The 20,141-nt window shown below is 45.2% G+C and overlaps 1 protein-coding gene across 1 annotated transcript in view; it reads right to left on the bottom strand.

Annotated features, from left to right (window-relative positions):
- Nucleotides 1-10,099: 10,099 nt before the first annotated feature.
- Nucleotides 10,100-20,141, bottom strand: part of LOC144827868 (embryonic protein UVS.2-like) — a 98,288-nt gene continuing 88,246 nt past the window's right edge. The window contains exon 13 of the mRNA XM_078686033.1: nt 10,100-10,131. Coding sequence (XP_078542159.1) covers nt 10,100-10,131 — 32 coding nt within the window. The remainder of the gene's footprint in view (nt 10,132-20,141) is intronic.

Here is a 20,141-nt window from a genome sequence, read left to right as displayed (position 1 = left end):
TTCCCTAGGAGGCAGTCCACCGGGGCATCGTCTCGGACGGTGACTTTCAGCATGCCGGACACTCCTCCCCACTTGAAGGGGATGCGAGCCATCTGGCACAGGCTCTCGGAATTGTCCGCTGACCGGACAGGGCACAGAACGTGGGGCAAGATTTGTTCTGGGGTCACCAGATGGCAGCGGACGGTGGTTATGCTGGCCCCCGTGTCACGGAGAGCCTCGGCCCGGCGTCCGTTGATGGTGACCCACTGGCGGTACTTCTGGGTGTTGATCGGAATCTGGTCTCGGGGGATCATGTCTTTGTCGCCCAGGGAGGCGAGGCACATGGCCGCGGACTCCCATTCTTCTGGTTCCATAGGGACCTCTTCTTCTTCATCCTTTTCTTCGCCCAGAGCGGCTGCAGTGATTTGTCGACCGGGGGGCCCGGTGGTGCCGGGCCGCTGGTTCATGGGGCAGAGAGGATCATTGGCATAGTGACCCAGCCGCTGGCATCTGTGGCACGTAACGTTGGGGCGTGGCCCTGGTCGGGCTGGATGGGCCCCCCTCGGGCTGGAGGCTGGTGTAGAGGAGGCGGGCGAAGACCCCGGCGGGAGGTCTCGGCCTTGGCTGATGCCAGACCCGCCGCCTCGCTGCCGGTGGTTCCCCGGGGACCCTCGTCCGTATTCTCCTGTAGTGTTCCGGTGGACGCGGTTGCTCGCCCACCGATCTGCTTCGACCGCTAGCTTTCGCGGCTCGGTCAACTTGCTGTCGAGGAGGGGCTGTCGTAGTTCAATGAAGCAGTTGTTGGAGAGGTGCTCCCATAACATAAGGTCGACCAACTTCTGGTAGGTAGTGACCTGACTGCCTTTGACCCACCCCTCGAAGGCTCTGCTAAAAAAGTTCACATATTCCACCCAAGTGGTACCGGGGATTTTTTTACAGTCTCGGAACCTCTGCCGGTACATTTCGGGGGTGAGTCCGTAGCGCGTGAGTAGGGCCGTTTTCATGTGTTCATAGGAGGTCATTTCGGTGTCAGGGAGTTCCAGCAGGGCGTCCCTCCCTTCGTTGACGAACTTTCCCCATAGGCCGGCGCCCCAATCCTTCAGGGGCACCCGATGGGCGGTCATGGCCACCTCGTAGGCTTTGAACCATTGCTGGATATCATCGTTCTTGTAGTATTCTTTGACTACATCTTTCGGTAGGTGAACCTTGGTGTCCACGGGAGGGGCCGAGGTCTTGGCCCCGGCCGCGCTATCTTCGTTGATCTTGGCTTTGATTTCTAGTTCTCTCAGGCCTCGTTCGTGTTCGTAGGCTAGTCGTTTTTCTTCGAGGTCACGTTGTCTCCGTTTCTCTTCTAGATCCCCCTCCAGCCGCAGTTGCTCGAGGGCTATCTTTTTCCCCGCTAGCTGGAGTTCTCCGTCTAGCCGGAGTCGTGCAAGCTCCAATTCGTGTAGCCGGTTGCGCTCTCGTTCTCGAGCGTCTTCATAGATGAGGTCCGCGTTTAGTGTTGTGGTTTTTTCCCCCGTCGGGGGTGCGCTGGTTTCCTGTTGCCCGTTCGGGCTATTCTCCTCTTGGGGTGGTCTGTCTCGGGTTTCCACCCAGGCTTGTAGGGCCGATTTGAAGTCCTCTTTTGTGCTCAGGCCAGTGGTAGCGATACCCATGTCTTTACAGAATTGTTTTAGTTCTTTGTGGCTGTATTCTTCTATCTTCTCTTTCTGGAATTCGTTAGGTAGGTTGGTTCCTTGGGTCGTCATGGTCTCTGTGTGTTTTTCCGTCGTAGCGGGTAGATCACTCTCTGTATGATTTTGCGTTGGCTCGGATCGCAGAGCCTGCCACCAATGTTAGAAAGGCGAACCCGGGGGAGGCAGAAGGTGTCTGACTGACCACCCCTAGGTCTACCCCTCCTTCAGAGAAGGGACCGAGCGATGTCAAGGGGCCTCCGACGTGAGAGCCCTCTCCTAGAATCGTACAGCAGAGTAACCACACCACTACAAATGTACACCACACGTAGATAGAGTTTTCAATCTTTATCTGGCAATAAGTATCGTTTCAACATATACAGCAGATCCCGAGATCTGGAAAGTCTCGTGACAAAGGGCAAGGTAGCGGGACAGTCTTATAGATGGTCGGTTGCAAGGAGACTCTACGCACAGCTCTCAATCCTCGAGCTGGGGGTTCCGGAAGGTTGGGCCGCGGCAGCGCCAGCAGGCCCCAAGATGGTTCAGCGAGTGTGGACCGCGGCAGCGCCAGCAGGTTCCAAGATGGTTCAGCGAGTGTGGACCGCGGCAGCGCCAGCAGGTTCCAAGATGGTTCAGCGAGTGTGGACCGCGGCAGCGCCAGCAGGTTCCAAGATGGTTACAGCAAAGATGGACCGCGGCAGCGCCAGCAGGCTCCAAGGTGGTTACAGCGAAGATGGACCGCGGCAGCGCCAGCAGGCTCCAAGGTGGTTACAGCGAAGATGGACCGCGGCAGCGCCAGCAGGTTCCAGGTAGAACAGCAAGGTGAGTTTGTCTCAGGGTCAGCCGCGACAGCGTCAGCAGGGCTTCTCGACTCCGGGATACAACTGCCGTCTTACTCCGGGGCTGGCCCAGATATAGATCTGGAGTCCTTTGATGTCCAGACCCTCTCGCCTGGGGGTCAGAGGGGCCGGGATGATGCTGTCCAGACACCCAGCAGGGGGTGGAGCCAGCGCTCAGGGAGGCCGGAGGCCGATCGAAACCAGGCATCCGGGGACGGTTGGAGAGCCATCGAAACTCCCCTCTCCTTGTCTCTGGTTGAGTGGCCACTCTACCACCCGGAGGGCTCTTGGTGCCTTGATGGCGGGCTCGCCGGGGCTGTGCCCGCGGCTGGGCCGGGACCACGTGTCTGTTACGTGATGGGCCCAAGATGGCGTCGGGCCTGGAATGAGGGTCCGGGGCACCGGACCGGTAATGCTGGGGCGGCCCGAGTGTGCCGTGTCAGTGGTTGTGGGCCGCCGGGTGGCGGATCTGGTGGTTTGTAGGTCGTGCAGAGGTGTGCCCGAGGCCGACCCGGGCTGGATGGAGGGCCGATGTCGTCCGGGGCCCGCCATGCGGGAGGGGTAGGACCACGCCACGAGGCCGGGTCCAACATGAGTCATTTTATTTACCGATTTGTGTATGGATTGAGACCAGAAATTGGAGACATGATATGCCATAATATGATAGGTTGGCAATCAGGTACTGTGGATGAAGTTTTGAAAAAAGCAAAATACTGTATTGAAGAGATTGATGCTAAACAAAAGAAGCTGAAAGAAAAAGCTATGTGGGTACAAGTGAAGGTAGCAGAACCCCAAGTGGCACAAATGGAAAATAAAAATAGTGATGCAAATCAGGGAAAATCGAAAGGAAATTTCCCCAAAACAAAATTAGTAGGAAATATAGAAGAGCTCAAGAAAAAGTTCCCTTGTCATAATTGCGGCAGAATAGGGCATTGGAAGAAAGAGTGTAAGTATCCACCAAGAGTTAATCCAGAAAATGCATCATTGAATCTACGGGTGCAGAATGAGGTAATTCAACAGCACTCGCAACAGCAGCAAATAGTTAATCAGCAAAGTCAGGTGCCACAACCGCCACTTCCACACAGTGTAAATCAACAGAGATACAGTGCAGAGACAGGATTCAGTGGAGTCGAGCAGGTAAACAGATCACCTAGAGTGAATGTGAGTCCTCAGTATTGGTTGCAAGAAGAATGTGGGAGTGAGTCGGATGAAAGTTTCTGGCTGTGCCTGAGAGAGGGAGAAGAGTGTGTGCTTGGAGCCACTCTTGAGGTAGATCAGTCTGGTCCATTTGTAAGTGGAAAGGTGACACTGGTGCTACCCGTTCTACTGTTAAATCAGTGGAAGTCCAAAATCCTCCTCTCTCAGGAAACTGCATCCAAGTTGTAGGTGTTGCCAATAGACAGATTAAAACTTCCTTGACACAACCAGTTGAGGTAGAAATTGGAAATTTCAAAGACATGCATCGATTTGTGGTGTGTGATAGTAACCCCGTAAATTTGTTAGGACAAGATATTCTGTGTAAAATGAACTGTGCCATATACTGTTCACCAGATGGCATAGAATTGCAAACCCCAGATGAAGACAGTCTGTACAAAATGACCATTCTTATGATTGAGGCAGAACACAACAAATTGTTTCCCGTGTGTGATCGAGAAAAGATACCGGATGAATTGAAAAGGGTAGTGGCAGAAAAGGTGTGGGATTTCACAGGTGAAGATATTGGAATAATGAAAGACGTAGATCCTGTAAAAGTCTCTATAAAAGAAGGTGCAAGTTACCTGAATATTCCTCAGTATAAAATGACTGCAGAAATATTTGAAGGAATAACCCCAGTGATAAACAAAATGATTGAACAAGGCATACTGAGAGAGATAGAAAGTAGTCCTTGTAATTCACCGATAATGGGACTGAAAAAGCGAAATGGAACATTTAGAATAGTACAGGATTTGAGAAATGTTAATAAAATAGTTACACCCATGTAGTTCGATTGTACCAAATCCAGCAGTGATTTTATATCAAATTCCCCATGCTGCAGAATGATACACTGTGATCGATCTGTGTAATGCGTTCTTTAAAGTTCCATTGCACCCAGAAAGCCAGACCATTTTTGAGTTTAGATCCGGAGACTGTATTTTGGCATGGTGCCGAATTCCTCAGGGGTATACTGAAAGTCCATCTATCTTTAATCAATTGCTAAAGAAATCATTAGAAAGTTTGAACATGCCTGGAGAGTCTGTATTGGTTCAATATATCGATGATCTCCTTGTGGCATCGAAGACAAAAGATGCATGTGTAACAGATACCATTGCATTGTTGAATCATTTGGCCGAAGAAGGACATAAAGGGTCTCCGTCAAAATTACAATTTTGTCAGCAGGAAGTGCAGTATGTAGGTCATACAATTTCCAAGGGAATCAGACAAGTCACTACAGAAAGAATCAAAATGATACAGGGAATGCAGCCACCATAAACTAAAAGACAAGTGAGAATGTTCTTGGGAATGGTGGGTTATTGTAGACAGTGGATTAGTGGATTTTCATTGATTGCAGAGATTAACCAGAGCAGATATCAGAGACCCTATAGTTCTGACTAAAACTGAAATGGAAGCATTTGAACAGCTGAAAATGAATTTATGTGAAGCACCAGCTTTAGGGATGCCTGACTATGAAAAAGAATTCAAGCTATATTGCAGTGAACGAGAAGGATGTGCATTATCAGTACTGATTCAGAGACATGGAAAACTGAGAAAACCTATTGCGTATTTCTCAGCTGTTTTGGACCCAGTTGCAAAAGCATTGCCAGGTTGTCTGAAAGCAGTAGCAGCTCCAAGCGTCAGTCTAGAACATAGTGAAGGAATAGTGATGGGATTTCCTGTAAGAGTGTATGTACCTCACTCTGTGGAGATTCTCCTCACTAGAACAAAAACACAGTACTTGACTAACAATAGGATACCAAGTATGAGAAGATAATTCTAGGAGCAGAAAATGTGACAAATTCTAGATGCGTAAATGTGAATCCTTCCACATTATTGCCTGATACCATGGAAACAGAAGTGAGAAATGAGGTTGATCACAAATGCTTAGATGTTCTTGAATACTGTACCAAACCATGAGCAGACATCAGAGATGAGCCACTCACTGAATCCGATTATGTGATGTTTGTAGACGGTTCGTGTCTGAGAACAGATGAGGGGGTTTTGAGCGCAGCATATGCCGTTTGTACGGTGGCAGATGTATTGGAAGCTTCTTGTTTGAAAGGAATTCGTTCTGCTCAAATAGCAGAGTTGATTGCCTTGATTCGAGCATGTGAGATGGGAAAAGAAATAAAAGTAACCATAGTGACTGACAGTCAGTATGGCTTTGGGGTTGTCCATGACTACGGACAACTGTGGTTCAAAGAGGTTATTTGACTTCTGCATGATCCCCCATACGTAATACAGAGTTTGTGAGAATGTTGCTTGATGCAATTCAACTACCAGACAAATTAGCTGTGGTTAAATGTGCAGCACACAAATGGGGGATGACTATATCACCCGAGGTAACAGGTATGTAGACTCAATTGCTAAATACTGTGCCAAAAATCTTGCATCCATTAATAAGGAAAGGGAGAAAGAGCATGTTTCAAGTCCTTTATTGCTAACAACTGTAGTTGAAACTTGGCAGGAAGTGAGGCAAATGCACGAAGAAGCTGATGAGGAAGAGGAAAATGTTTGGTTAAAAGCAGGATGTAGACAAAGAGAGAAAGATGAAATCTGGGTTTATAAAAATGAAAGACCAGTAATGCCTGATAGCATGATCTCAAATATGGCCCGAATGTACCTTGGTCAAGCTAATATTGGGAGGGATGCCATGCTTCGCCTATTTAGACAGACGTGGTACAATCCCGAGTTCAGGATGATAGCTGAGAGCTTGTGCCAGAGATGCCTAGTTTTCCAGCAGTTTAATCCAAACAGAAGAGCTATTGTGAGTTTGGGAACCATAGGACAGGAGGGAGGTCCATTTACACGAATGCAATTGGATTTCATTGAGCTTCCGCCATGTAACAGACTCAGATATGTTTTGGTGATCATCTGTTTGTTCTCCTGATGGATAGAGGCTTTTCCCACGAGGAGGAATGATGGGCTAACTGTTGCAAAATTACTTTTACGTGAGGTCATACCTAGGTTCGGTTTTCCAGTGACGATCGAAACTGATCGTGGTTCACATTTCACATTTTCAAAATAAACTCATGCAAATGGTATGTAAAACACTGGACATTCGTTAGAGACTGCATTGTGCTTACCGACCTGAGGCTTCAGGAGTGGTTGAGCAAGTAAATGGAACAATTAAGAACAGGATTGCAAAAATGTACTTAGCAACAGGACTTAAGTGGACTGATGCCTTACCACTTGTTTTGATGACCTTAAGAAGCATACCTGACAGGAAAACTGGACTGAGTCCACATGAGATGTTAATGGGAAGGGTGATGAGACAAGCATATGTACCAGTTGATAAATTGTTGACAATTAATGATGACATCATACTGGATTACTGCAAAAACCTGTCTGACGTGGTAATTTCGGTGTTCCATCGGGTGGGAACTGAATCAAACACCAAAGAGAAAAGTCCAGCACATGATCTAGTCCCTGGAGACTGGGTACGAATAAAGGTACACCGCAGAAGAAACTGTTTGGTGCCTTGTTGGCAGAGGCCAAGACAAGTTGTTTTGGTTAGCACTACTACAGTCAAGTGTGCTGGAGTAAAGAGATGGATACATGCAAGCCACACCAACCGTGTGCCTGAACCTGAAAATCTAAATGAAAAAAGTGAGAGCACAACTGATTCAGATTCCGAAGGTGAACCAGAGAGAAGTCCAGATACTGAAGATCAACAGGAACGTCGATATCTAGAAGTATCAGATACTAGCTCTGCTTCTGAAGGAGAAAGTCTTGAAGTACCGAATTCTGAAGATCAATCTGAAGATCGAGAATTGGTAAAGACTGACACCAAAAAGCACAACGAGCAGAGTGAAGATAAAACTGGTGAGCAAGAAAACTCTGAAGAACAGTCAGAAAGCTCTGGAAGCAGGAATGAAGATCCTGAAACTGGAAAAGAGGAAAAAACTCACGATAAGGATGAGATTCCAAGTACCAGCTATCGAGATGTTCCTAACAGAGTGAATGAACTGTCAAAAGAGAAAACAGACTGAAAAAGAAAAAGAAGTTGTGAAGTTCATCATAAATGAAACTGTTGAAGACACTGAAAGTGAGACTGATGACAGTGCAGATGAAACTCCATTGAGGAAGAGTCTAAGAAAAAGGGCTTGGAGAGTGGAACATAACACCACGGAGCCTAAGACAAAAAGATTTTGTAAAGGAGATAATTGGCCTAGAGGAAATGATGGACTGAGATTCAAACTGGTTAACGAAGAAAGGAAACAAGAAGAGCAGGTTAATGAAATAACCAGTCAAAGAGAGGCATTGGGAAAGAAAATAGAAGTTGTCCAAAGGCCAAAAAGAGTGAGAAGACCAAATCAGAAGTACAAATCACCTGAGTGGACATATATGGTTTTACCACCAATTGAAGAGGTAAATAGTAGTCAAGAAAATTTTAGTTGCCCAAAGACAAATGGGAAAAGTGAGTAAAGAACTGAGCCACAAAGAAAAGTAGTAACTGATCAAAAGAACAAGAAAAGAAGGTAACATCTGATATTCAGGAGAAGGAAAAGGAAAGGGACATTGTAAGTGAAAAGAAAAACTTGTAAGTGACACAAGGTCGAAGAAAAACTTGTTAGAAAACTAAAATTTGTAAGTGAGATTAGGTCGAAGAAAACTTGTTAGAAGGGAAAAAGCCTATAGGTGACATAAGGTTGAAGAAAACCTGTTAGCAAAATTTGCTGTGTAAAAAAAAAAAGCCTACTAATGATCATAAAACGAAATGTTCTATTTTTAGAAAATGGTGGGATGTATTTAATATGTACTGGATTATTAATATTGATATGGATAATTGTAGCTATTATCATTCCTTTTCGAGATAACTTAGTGAAGTTGAAACATAATGTGAGTTCAAGTGAACAAGATGTTGAATCAAAGCCTAATAAGTAGCATTTATATAGGCAAGAAGTACATCAAGATAGCTCTATAAGTGACTTTACTAAAAATACATTTTCAAGATTGTTATCTGAATATGTTAGAACAATAGATGCTAGTGACTGCTATGTGTGTGTAAAGTTACCTGCATCTGTTTCTGAGGGGGTGACCTATCATCACCTTCCACTTACATATGGAGTCACGTGTAGTGTGATTGCAAGCTTGTTTTATCAAACAGGCAAGCTAGAGTATCATTATTCTAATTCAGACGAAGTGTTTGCGAAATTGAAAATCGATAATGCACTGAATTAGAAAAAGCCTGCCACAGTTATGGGAGAATATTTTTTAGAAATAGATGAGTTAAGTCATGATTATGCGTTTAAGAATAATTTAACATGTAAAATGAGAGTAGAAGAGAAAACGTTTTTAGATATGGTTGAAGAAAGGCGAATTGCCTATAAGCGTAAAGAAAAAGTAAAGCATGAGAAATCAAAATATTGGACATTCATTGATGAAAATATTGATGAAAGAAATGTGAATTTAGCAATAAATATAGACACTCCATTGTTAGGGAAATTTTGTATTAGGAGAGACAACACTGTGTATGACAATTATTTTGTGAGAGCAAGTCAATGTAAAGATACCTATAAAATTCTAGTCGGTTGGGTATTTAAAGGGGGAAATTATCCAGTTTTTCCAGGTGTTTACTTTATTTGTGAAAACAAAGCTTATTATAGATTACCTGACCACTGGTACGGGACATGTTATGTGGGTTTGGTCTTTCCTAAAATTTTTCATGTAGATAGAGGTATTAATGGTATTCATGAAATAGGTCAACCTTAAAGTCGTAGAAAAAGAGAGAGTGTCATAGAAATAACAGGTGATGTTTTTGGAGCACTGATACCAGCAATGGGAATATCTTTCAATGCAAATCGAATTCGAAGATTGTCAACGATAGTAGATCGTTTGTCAACAGACACAGCAGGTGGATTCCTGATGGGCACAGGGTCAAGGCCTGTGTTCCCAGGAAGCTGCGAGCATGTGTGCGCGCACACATCGCTCACTCAGAGCGCGCAGTGTCTTACTTAAAGCGCGCACACAGCACAACACTCGAAGCGTTGGCATCGCCGGGAGTGGCAGGAGGTATGTTTGCTCTTTGATGGCAGCCTGTGCACGCATTTAGCAGTAAGAAGCTCGTGCACTTGCTGCATTTCATTTCCTAATGGGGCTCGGCTGGGGGATGATTGTGGGCCATTGTAAAACTATTCCTCTTAATTGCAGCGCATGACGGTGCTGCGATTAACAGGAATACTTTCACAAAGGCCCACAATCAGCCAGCAGCCGCACTCCATTAAGAAATGAAATGTAGCAAGTCCTAAACAACGACGTGTGCTTTACACCTCGTCCTTTTGGACTTGATACATGTTTTTTGTTAGTGGAGCGCGGCTGCGGGCTGATTGTGAGCTTTTGTGAAAATATTCCTGTTAATTGCAGCGCATGATGGTGTTGCAATCAACAGAAATACTTTCACAAAGGCCTTCATTCAGCCCTTGGCCGCGCCCCAAGAAGTCCTGAAAGAAAAAAAAGATGTTCTTAATGACACTGGGTACGAACGTTAAGTAATTGTGCTTGATGTGGAGATACATATCATAAATAACACTGCAATCCTATACGTTTTTTTAAAGAGGCCTCGAAACGGGTCTCTATCGGGCTCTGTTTTGTGCCCTGGCAAAGTCGGTCCATTTTTTTTACGCGTTGTAGGGGAAGGGAAATCATTTGAAGAGATTAATTGCTCTCGGGATTTCCCTTCTCTTTTTGAAACTCAGGAGCAGCAACATTGTCGTGGTGTCACCAGGGCTGTAAGTGGAAGCTTTTTCAATATTAATACAAGCCATAGTTGCTGCTCATTTATCTTATGCAACTAACAACCATTGACAAAGCCAATAGCCCTGACTTGTTGTAGGTATGATGTTACTTTTTGTATCATATATCTTGATACAATTACAAAAATAGCAAAATACCAGTCGGGCGGCACACTATGCTAAGCACCAGGCGCGCAACGCCCATTGGGCTCAAGGGCTTTAGCCCCCCCCCCTTGTGTGTGTGTCAGCCAGAGCTGAGACAGCTTCCCGGCACACACACTTTTCAGTGCATTTCTGCTTATTAGTCTGTGATTTCATGGGACTAAAGGGCATTTTTCACGCGCAGTGACTGAAAATGGACCATCACATGTCTGCATGTGATTGAAAATTAATGCTTTTGTTACTTTGTGACTGGACCGATTCTCCACTCCCCCATATACACATGGAATGAATGAGCAGCATTATCTGTAAAAAAAGGTTGGTTATTTTTTCTGTTATCATGTTTGAGTTTGCGTCAATATTAACGGTGTTTTATGAACCATTTTTTCACCAGCAGCTTGTTCCCTAACCATGTCTGATTTACGTGAAAGAAAAAAGGGCCTGATAGAAAGTTTGCTGATGGGTATTTGAGGGCATGCGTGAAGGATATCTCATTCCGTTCTTTTAAGTGTATTAGCATTTAAAGCACTAATAATAAGGTGGAACAAAAACACAGGGAGGAACAGAAACAAAAAAAGGTACAGCTTTAGCAGGCATTTGTGGAGAACACCCTACAGACGGAGCTTTTGTGCTGAAGTATGTTATACCTACAAATGCGGGTGCCTTGCTTAAGCAAAGCGGGGCACACGAGATAAACACAAGTAGAGGACACCAGCCTGGAGGAGGCCTCCCTCCCACCGGAGCCACCAGAGGCAGCAGAGGGAAGCGCCCCAGAGCCATACAGCCGCCTGCGCTGTGAGATCTGCACAGATGTGAGCTGCAGGGGTCGGGATACCTGAGAAGGGCAGGCGAGGGACCAGGAGCCCACCGGGCCAGGACATGGCGACCTCGTCAGGTAAAGGCGAGCTGGTGGGGATGCACTGGAGGGGCTGGGTGAGTGCATCTGGAAGCGCAAGAACATAACATCGCGGTGCTGCAGAAGGCACTGCAATCTGTTGCAGAGCAGGGAGGGCTGTGACCAACAGTCACCAAAATCACGTCCATGGCCCACGAGCTGCGAGACAAGGGACAGTGGGAGGGGGCGGGAACAAAAGGAACACGGGCAATGGGAGGGGGGGCAGGAACAGTACACTAAAAAGAGAAGCTCTGGCTCAGGTGCGACCTAAACAAGCTGTCACCATTGCGCAAATAAAAAAAAGTGCTTACAGACTAATTGAAGAAGACAGTATAACGCCACCAGTAAACGATCCAGTCCTCATGGGCGGTTCAAAAAGGACACAGGGCGGTAACAAGGAGGGACTAAGAAGCCTCATTATCAATCGGAAGCCAGTATTTACCATGGACGATGATGCCAGTCAATGAAAAATATGGGCGGGGCTCGCACACCACGTCTAAAAAATACCCTGATAGAGCATGCCTCGCAAAGCGAGCATCGCTTTGCACTGCAATGCTAGGCAAGACCTAAAAACATGGATCAAGTCCAAAAGCACGACTTGCACAGCTGCTATGGTTTCAGATTGCTATGTGTGACTTTTAATAATTTCAGCGATTACTAGAGACACTGTAGTTTGATGTGGTGTTTGTAAAGTGGATGAAATGGTCTAGGCAGTTCCTTTCCACCTTTCAAAAAGTCCCCTATGGTGCGCTGTTGCTCGTTGGTCTTACCCATTAGATTGGAATGCCTGGCTTTTATGAATATCTACATGTACAGTCTGATAATAACATATAATAAGGATGGATAAGATTTATATACAAAACATTTGCAGTCTCTGCTGAAAATCGGAACATGATATATGAACGGCTGCGTGGTGTTGGATTTATGGTTCAGAATTGAAGATATACTTGATATTCCTAAAGGGTCTACCTTTCTGTCAGATGCTCAGAAGGTTACTAATATTAAAAAAATAAGATGGCCGCGTCCCTTCCTTTAGATGCTGCAACCACGCGCGTGGTCTGGATCCTGGTGCACATAACCTTGGCTGCAGCGCACAGAGACCTTACACTGCCGCACACAGAGGAAAAAAATGAGAGGGAACATTGGTCAAGACTGATTTGCATATGGCTGGGTTCAAACTGGAATGGCATGGTGAGCAAAAAAACAATGGATTTAGGCCCAGATCTCTGTACTGGGGTGAATGTATGACATTGTTCTGCATTCTGTCCATCAACTGTTGTTTTTGCATTTGTCACCCCGAGTGGGACGGGTATGCTCAGACGTGAGTCCCGTGCTCTCCATGCCACTGGAATCAAGCTATCCAGGCTGATGAGGGCTGAAAGCCCGAAACCGGTCCTTGGATGCTTGTTTCCAGTCCGGGGAGGACCTGGCTTGGCAATTCGGGCTGGACTGTTCCCATTGGGCACAGGGTCAAGACTGATTTGCATATGGCTGGGTTTAAACTGGAATGGCATGGTAAGCAAAAAAACGATGGATTTAGGCCCAGATCTCTGTACTGGGGTGAATGTATGACATTGTTCTGCATTCTGTCCATTACCTGTTGTTTTTGCATTTGTCTCCCCGAGTGGGACGGGTATGCTCAGACGTGAGTCCCGTGCTCTCCATGCCACTGGAATCAAGCTATCCAGGCTGATGAGGGCTGAAAGCCCGAAACCGGTCCTTGGATGCTTGTTTCCAGTCCAGGGAAGACCTGGCTTGGCAATTCGGGCTGGACTGTTCCCATGGGACACAGGGTCAAGACTGATTTGCATATGGCTGGGTTCAAACTGGAATGGCATGGTGAGCAAAAAAACGATGGATTTATTCCCAGATCTCTGTACTGGTGTGAATGTATGACATTGTTCTGCATTCTGTCCATCACCTGTTGTTTTTGTATTTGTCACCCCGAGTGGGACGGGTATGCTCAAATGTGAGTCCCGTGCTCTCCATGTCACTGGAATCAAGCTATCCAGGCTGATGAGGGCTGAAAGCCCGAAACCGGTCCTTGGATGCTTGTTTCCAGTCCAGGGAGGACCTGGCTTGGGAATTCGGGCTGGACTGTTCCCAGTGGGCACAGGGTCAAGACTGATTTGCATATGGCTGGGTTCAAACTGGAATGGCATGGTGAGCAGAAAAAAAGATGGATTTAGGCCCAGATCTCTATACTGGGGTGAATGTCTGATATTGTTCGGCATTCTGTCCATCACCTGTTGTTTTTGCATTTGTCACCCCGAGTGGGACGGGTATGCTCAGATGTGAGTCCTGTGCTCTCCATGCCACTGGAATCAAGCTATCCGGCTGATGAAGGCTGAAAGCCCGAAACCGGTCCTTGGATGCTTGTTTCCAGTCCAGGGAGGACCTGGCTTGGCAATTCGGGCTGGACTGTTCCCATGGGGCACAGGGTCAAGACTGATTTGCATATGGCTGGGTTCAAACTGGAATGGCATGGTGAGTAAAAAAAACTATGGATTTAGGCCCAGATCTCTCTACTGGGGTGAATGTATGACATTGTTCTGCATTCTGTCCATCACCTGTTGTTTTTGGATTCCTAATGGTAAACACAAAATGATTGCTATGAGAACTATGGTAATGCAAAATCATTTTGCTCTTGACATTATGTTAGCAAAAGAAGGAGGGGTTTGTGGAATTTTGAAGGTACAGCATTGCTGCACCTACATTCCAGATAAAAGTCAAAACATTGAAAAGTACATTACAAATATTACGGAATTGCATAGAGAAACGGATCACCGTCACCTCCACCAGGACTCCCCACCACTGGAGGTTGATGGTATTCTGGAACGACTTGGTAGAAGTTTTACAGCAGTTAAACCTTGGTTTCAAGAAATAGGTAGTTCAATTATATGTAAAATACTAATTCCAGTAACAGTAATAGTATTAGTCATTTTAATGATAAGGTTATGTTGCATGTACAGAAAAAGAAGGAATGTTAGAAAGTCATTAAAGAAAATTATCCAAGAGAGACGAGAAAGAGAAAAAGGTTATATAGAAATTGAAGAGTTTCAAGAAAAGATTTTTAAAGAGACCAGAGAAAAGGATACTAAAGTACAGACATACTAATCTGAAGAATTTGAAACATGTTCTGAATAAAATGTTGCAAAATTTTGGGAGATATTTGGTGATAAATTACCAAAGGGGGGAGTTGATGGAGCAAGGTGGAGAAGCAAAATTGTGTGTACCTCTTGCAAAGTCACACTTCCATAACCATAATTTGTACTAATGGAGTGATGTGTGTAACTAATCAACTTAGAATAAGAAATGCACCTACACGAATACAAGTGGGAACTAATTTTGCTTATGTTGCAAACATAATTAACTAATTATGTGATTCTGTTGTATCGTAAATTAATAAGCAGCTTTGGAAAAATGGAATGCGGCATAAATGTGCTTTTGTTTATGTACTTTAGTGGCAAATCGTGGGATTAGGTGAGTATAATGCGCTTAAATGTTGCTTGTTTGCTAGGTAACTACTAATAGGGAAAACCTTAGTAAGGGGGGAGGTAAACAGAAAGGTTAAATTTCTTAAACTAATGTTTGTTTGTGTTTGTTTCTATGATAGTTCCCATTTTTGACTTGTGAAGCCTAAAAGAAAATGGAGTCACTCGATTACTGTGGCCATAAAAGAAGTACGCATGCGCGCGCAAAGTCCGAGTCTGAATGCGAGCTGCTTCTGCCTTGAGTGACTACGGTTCAAGGACAGGGTGGCCTGGAAGTATAGATGGCTGCCAAAATGATGAGCACAATGGTTCAGAACGTGAGAACATTTGCTAAAGTTGCGAGTGGAGAACAAGACTAGGCCGGACTTGAGCAAAACAAAGGACCCATTCAAAATTTGCGGACGCAAGAAAAAATAATGTTAGGATGCCGAGATGATGCTCATCCACACCAAAATTGTCCAATCAGAACTCGAATTTAGGCTGAAAGTTACACTTTTAGATAGATAGAGCTAGTGAAAAAGGTATAAAAAGTGCTGATTTTACTGAAGAAAAAACTTCTTTCCGATTTCCACCAGAGATGCTGCTGGAATGCTGATTTTCCTGAGATGTAAGACTTTGAATACTTTTTCTATTTCCTTTGACAGGGAGATGCACTTTAGTTAGGACAGTTAGGAGAATAAATGATTATTTGGGAACTCTGGGCCCGATGTAGGTGTGCAAATACCAGTCGGAAACGGCCGAAAATACCGATTTTCGGCCGTTTCCGACCGGTATTTGGTTATTGAGATGTAAGGGGCATGTCAAATGACAGAATCGGTAATTTTACAGAATCTGTAATTTTTCCGATTCGGTAAAATACCGAATCGGTAAAATTACCGATTCTGTAATTTAACATGTAGGTAGCACTGTAATCAGTGCTGCAAGGGTTTAAGAATTTGTTATTTACCACCAACTACAAGTTGGTGGTAAATAATGAAAACCCTTCAAAAAGCATTTTTTTTGCTTTAAACAAATGTGCCATGTTGCAGACATACATGCCCTAAGGGCATGTATGTCAGCAACATGTGAACCGATGCACAATTGAGGGGTGCAACAGGGTGTCAAAGTGACACCCTGTCCCCCTTGCAAATTCGTTAATTTTACCGAATCGATATTTACCGATTTAGTAATTGACATTGATTCCTATGGGCCTCAAGGCATGCCAATTACAGAATCGGTAAATACCGATTCATTAATTACCGAATCATACCGATTCGGTAATTAATTCGGTAAAATCACCTACATCCCGATTGCCAGTTATTAAATACCGAATCGGTATGATACGGTATTTAAGAATCGGTAATCTGGGATTACCTACATCGGGCCCTATCTGTCTTTTGCTTAAATACTTGCATTTCTGCAATCTAAATAAATGTCCATCTCTGAATTTTCTGAAATAAATGAAATTAACAGTTTGAGATAAAATTCTTATTCTTTAAAATGTCGTTTTTGAATAAAGAAATGAATAAAGTGAATTAATTTTTAGACAACTAATTTTGCTTTTAATAAAAATTTGATAAATGGAGAATTAAGCTGGTCTTGAGTCTTCCTACACCTAATTTTTAATAGCAGATCTGTCGACCACAGTGGCGGCAATTCTAAATTAATGTTTTGTTAATAAGAACCATGGTGAATTCATTTAAACTGCAGGTGTAGTTAGTATAAATATATGGTTATAGTTTAGACATCCAGCTATGATACAGCAGCTCTCCTCTGAATCTCACCGATCCATGAAGTAGTGGTGTAAGTATTATGTGAGTGACTCGCAGTGTCATGGGCACCACTGTTGAGTATATGTATGAATTTGTACTTCAGGGAAAGGTGTCATGGTTTTAGAAATCATTTCCGGAGTAGCACTGCATCAACAGTAATATTTATTTATTGGTACTTGTAAAGCGCAGCATATACCCTCAGGTGTCTTGGCGCTGAATAATCTTGCCGGCTGTGTGAAGCTGCCTTGCTCTAATGATAGTTCTAAACCTGGAGTCACTTAGCAGTTTATTTATTAAACAGCCAAGTCTTTAATTTCTTGCGAAATTGAAGTAGCGTGGGACAAGCCCTAATATCTTGGGGTAGGGTATTCCAAAGCTTGGAAGCCGCCACTACAAATCGTCGGTCTCCCCACATCACAGTTTTGGTTCTAGGTACCATCAGTTGGTTGCTGTTAGTAGAGCGCAGTTGGCGTGTGGGTTGGTATGGTCGTAGATGGTCTTTAAGGAACTGTGGGCCCTGTTTGTTTAGGACTTTATATACAATACACTGGGATTTGAATCTGGCTCTGTTCTGAATCGTCAGCCAGTGTAATTTAGGAATGGCATTAGATAAAGGGGCAAATTTTGGAATTCCCAGAATGAGACGTGCTGCTGCATTTTGTATAGTCTGCAGTTTTTTTAGGACTCTTGCTTGGGCATTGATAAATAGCCCATTGCAATAGTCTAAGGATGTCAAGACTAATGAGCTGACCAAAGTTTTGATGGCGGTAGTTGGAAGATAGGGACTTATCTTTCGGATCATGCGCAGTTTATGGTGTGCAATTGATGCCACTTTGCTGGCATGGTCCATAAAATTAAGATGGTTGTCAAAAATTATCCCTAAATTCCTTACTTTGGTCACTGGATTAGGGGGGGCGCCAAAAGTTTGTGGCCACCACGAGTTAGGCCATTCTGGTGAGAGTTGCCCGAAAATAATAGCCTCTCCTGATCAGGCCGGGGAGCTTCGGTGGAGTAGGAATCTCAGGTCAGGGGTGTGAGGTGGGGGGGGGGGTCGAGGATATTACACTCTTTGCACCGGTATCTGCCCCGTGGTAATCTCTGACAGTCTTGGCCACAGTGTGTTGCGGAGAGGGGGGGGGAGGGTAGCAACCCCAGCCACTCGGTCATTTGGCCCTCAGCTGGCAGAGGGCCCCCGGTGCACCGGATCACCGTCGCCTCCACCAGGACTCCCAACCTCTCCTCCGGCGCACCAGTGTGCGAAGGTTTGCGGTATCGGCCACCAGGCAGGCCAGGCCCCCGCGGAGCCGCCTTTTGGCTACTTCCGGGTGCAGTTGTTTGTATATACACCCCAGAGAAGGGGGGGAAGGGGCACCCTCTGCACGCCCTGACCGGCAGCCGCTGTGTGGTTGAAGGGTCGCTCCAGGCCCTGAGCACCGCTGCCTGCCAGCCGCCTCCCCTCACTCAGATCTTAGCTGGGGACAGCACGCCAGGTCCCTGCTCCGCAATGGGTACAGGCCCCACTACGACAGGAGTCAGTACTCAGCCCCGGGGGGATCCTCGCTACCTCCGATCTCTGATCTTGGGTTCAGATGTCGGATTGTTGTGGCGGATTAATGCGAGGGAGGCTGTGAGGAAGGAGCTCTCGGTCTAAGCGGCCATTTCCTTACGCCGCTTGGCCACGCCCCCTCAATTTGTGTTTTTAAATGCTTTACATACCTGTCTCTGAATTTAAGCCTAACTGCTCGCAGCCAAGCTATCAGGGGTTAAACACTGAAATAAAATTCTGACCTATTCTGAGCCCTAGACTGTGTTAGTGTCCTTATTACTAGTGGTAGATGCATGTTTACCACTGCTAATAACCCACTTTCCAACTGACACAGACACACACACATACATACACACACACACACACACACACACATACACACACATAAACAGACACATTCTCTCTCTCTTTCTCTCTCCTCGCTCTCTCTATCTCACTTTCTCTCTCTCCTGTCTCTCACTTTCTCTCTCCTCTCTCTCCCTCCCAAAAATAGAAGACCCCAGTCAGAAGGGCAGGGCCCAATGTTCCAATATACAGTTGGTTCTATGTTACATGATCAGCAAAAGAGTCAACACTTTATTTTATGTCTTTATTTCACTTCACATCAGCACAACATTTCGCACTCAGTATAATTCACCATCAGATGCATCACTGGCGAGCTAGGAGCAGGTGACAGGCAGGTTGCAAATACTCGATTCACTGTTGGCGACTAGAGTTGGTGTCGAGCTTCCGACTACCCGTGACGACAACAAGCAACGGAACAAATGCCACAAGTGCAACAAGAGAGAAAAGCAGGATGACCAAAAACTGAGACTCATTGTGAAACAAATGCAGCCCTTGAACCATTCTTCATGTGGAACAGATGTACTTCCGGGGTCATGACCTTCTGCGAAGCTGTGGCACGTCAGCTTCTCCTGGGTTAGGCGTTCACTGCAAGTAAATATGGGAAACCACATATAAGTTGTTGAAGTGTGAGCAGACTCTCCCACCGACTGAATAGCAAAACTCACTCAGGATTTCATGATCCCCAATGAATATGTGCAAAGCAAATTTATTGTGGAGATTATTTGCATATAATTTGATCATATAAAATATGACTGGATTGTTCTGTTTTTTTTAATAATCGAGCCCAGCCCCCTTATAGAGCTGGTCAGCAGCACTTTGGGGTCATTCAGACACCAGCAGTCAGTGCATGAAGGCTGCTGTGGCTGCAGAGGTACCATCTCCACTCATGCCCTGGCAGGCAGACCACCCACCCTAATTAGATGTAACAGTTGCAGCAGAATTCTTTTTTGCTTCTCACAAACAAGCCCTCAAAGCAGGGATTTATTACAAAAAACAGACTAAACCAATGTCCCTGACATGCTGGGTGTTTCCCCAGCCCCTGGAGACAGCGGTTGTTTGTCCATGCCCGGTTTCGCCCACATCTCTCATGGCAGACACAGGCGGGGCAGACCTGCTTTGGGTGCCCCCCTACACAGAGTGGGTTTAATGATGCATCAAAGGCAGAGAGGCCTGTGGCAGATGGCTTACTGCCAGTGGAGTATAAATAGGGGGGTTTTACCCAACCATGGTCACTGGGACCTGGGTTCTAAAGGTACTAGGAGGAGAGGGTCCCAGTGTGAGAGTGATATAATATATGCAAATCAAAAATTATTTTACACAAACACTGAATGGGTCCACATTGTTTTATTCACAATGGGACTAAGTATACTGAATATACAAACAATTGATCAAAAGTTCTAAACGGTTGTACAGTGCCCCGGAGGGGATAGGAGGGGAGGGAAGTGGTGATCAGGTGCGGATGTGGTGATGGCAGGAATTAGTGACAGTAAAATCAGCCAGTTGACATAACTGTATTGGCGAATTATATA

The sequence above is a fragment of the Lissotriton helveticus genome, chromosome 4_1 (genome assembly GCF_964261635.1).
Source record: "Lissotriton helveticus chromosome 4_1, aLisHel1.1, whole genome shotgun sequence".
NCBI classification, from domain to species: domain Eukaryota; kingdom Metazoa; phylum Chordata; class Amphibia; order Caudata; family Salamandridae; genus Lissotriton; species Lissotriton helveticus.
This window is presented reverse-complemented; position numbering and strand designations above follow the sequence as displayed.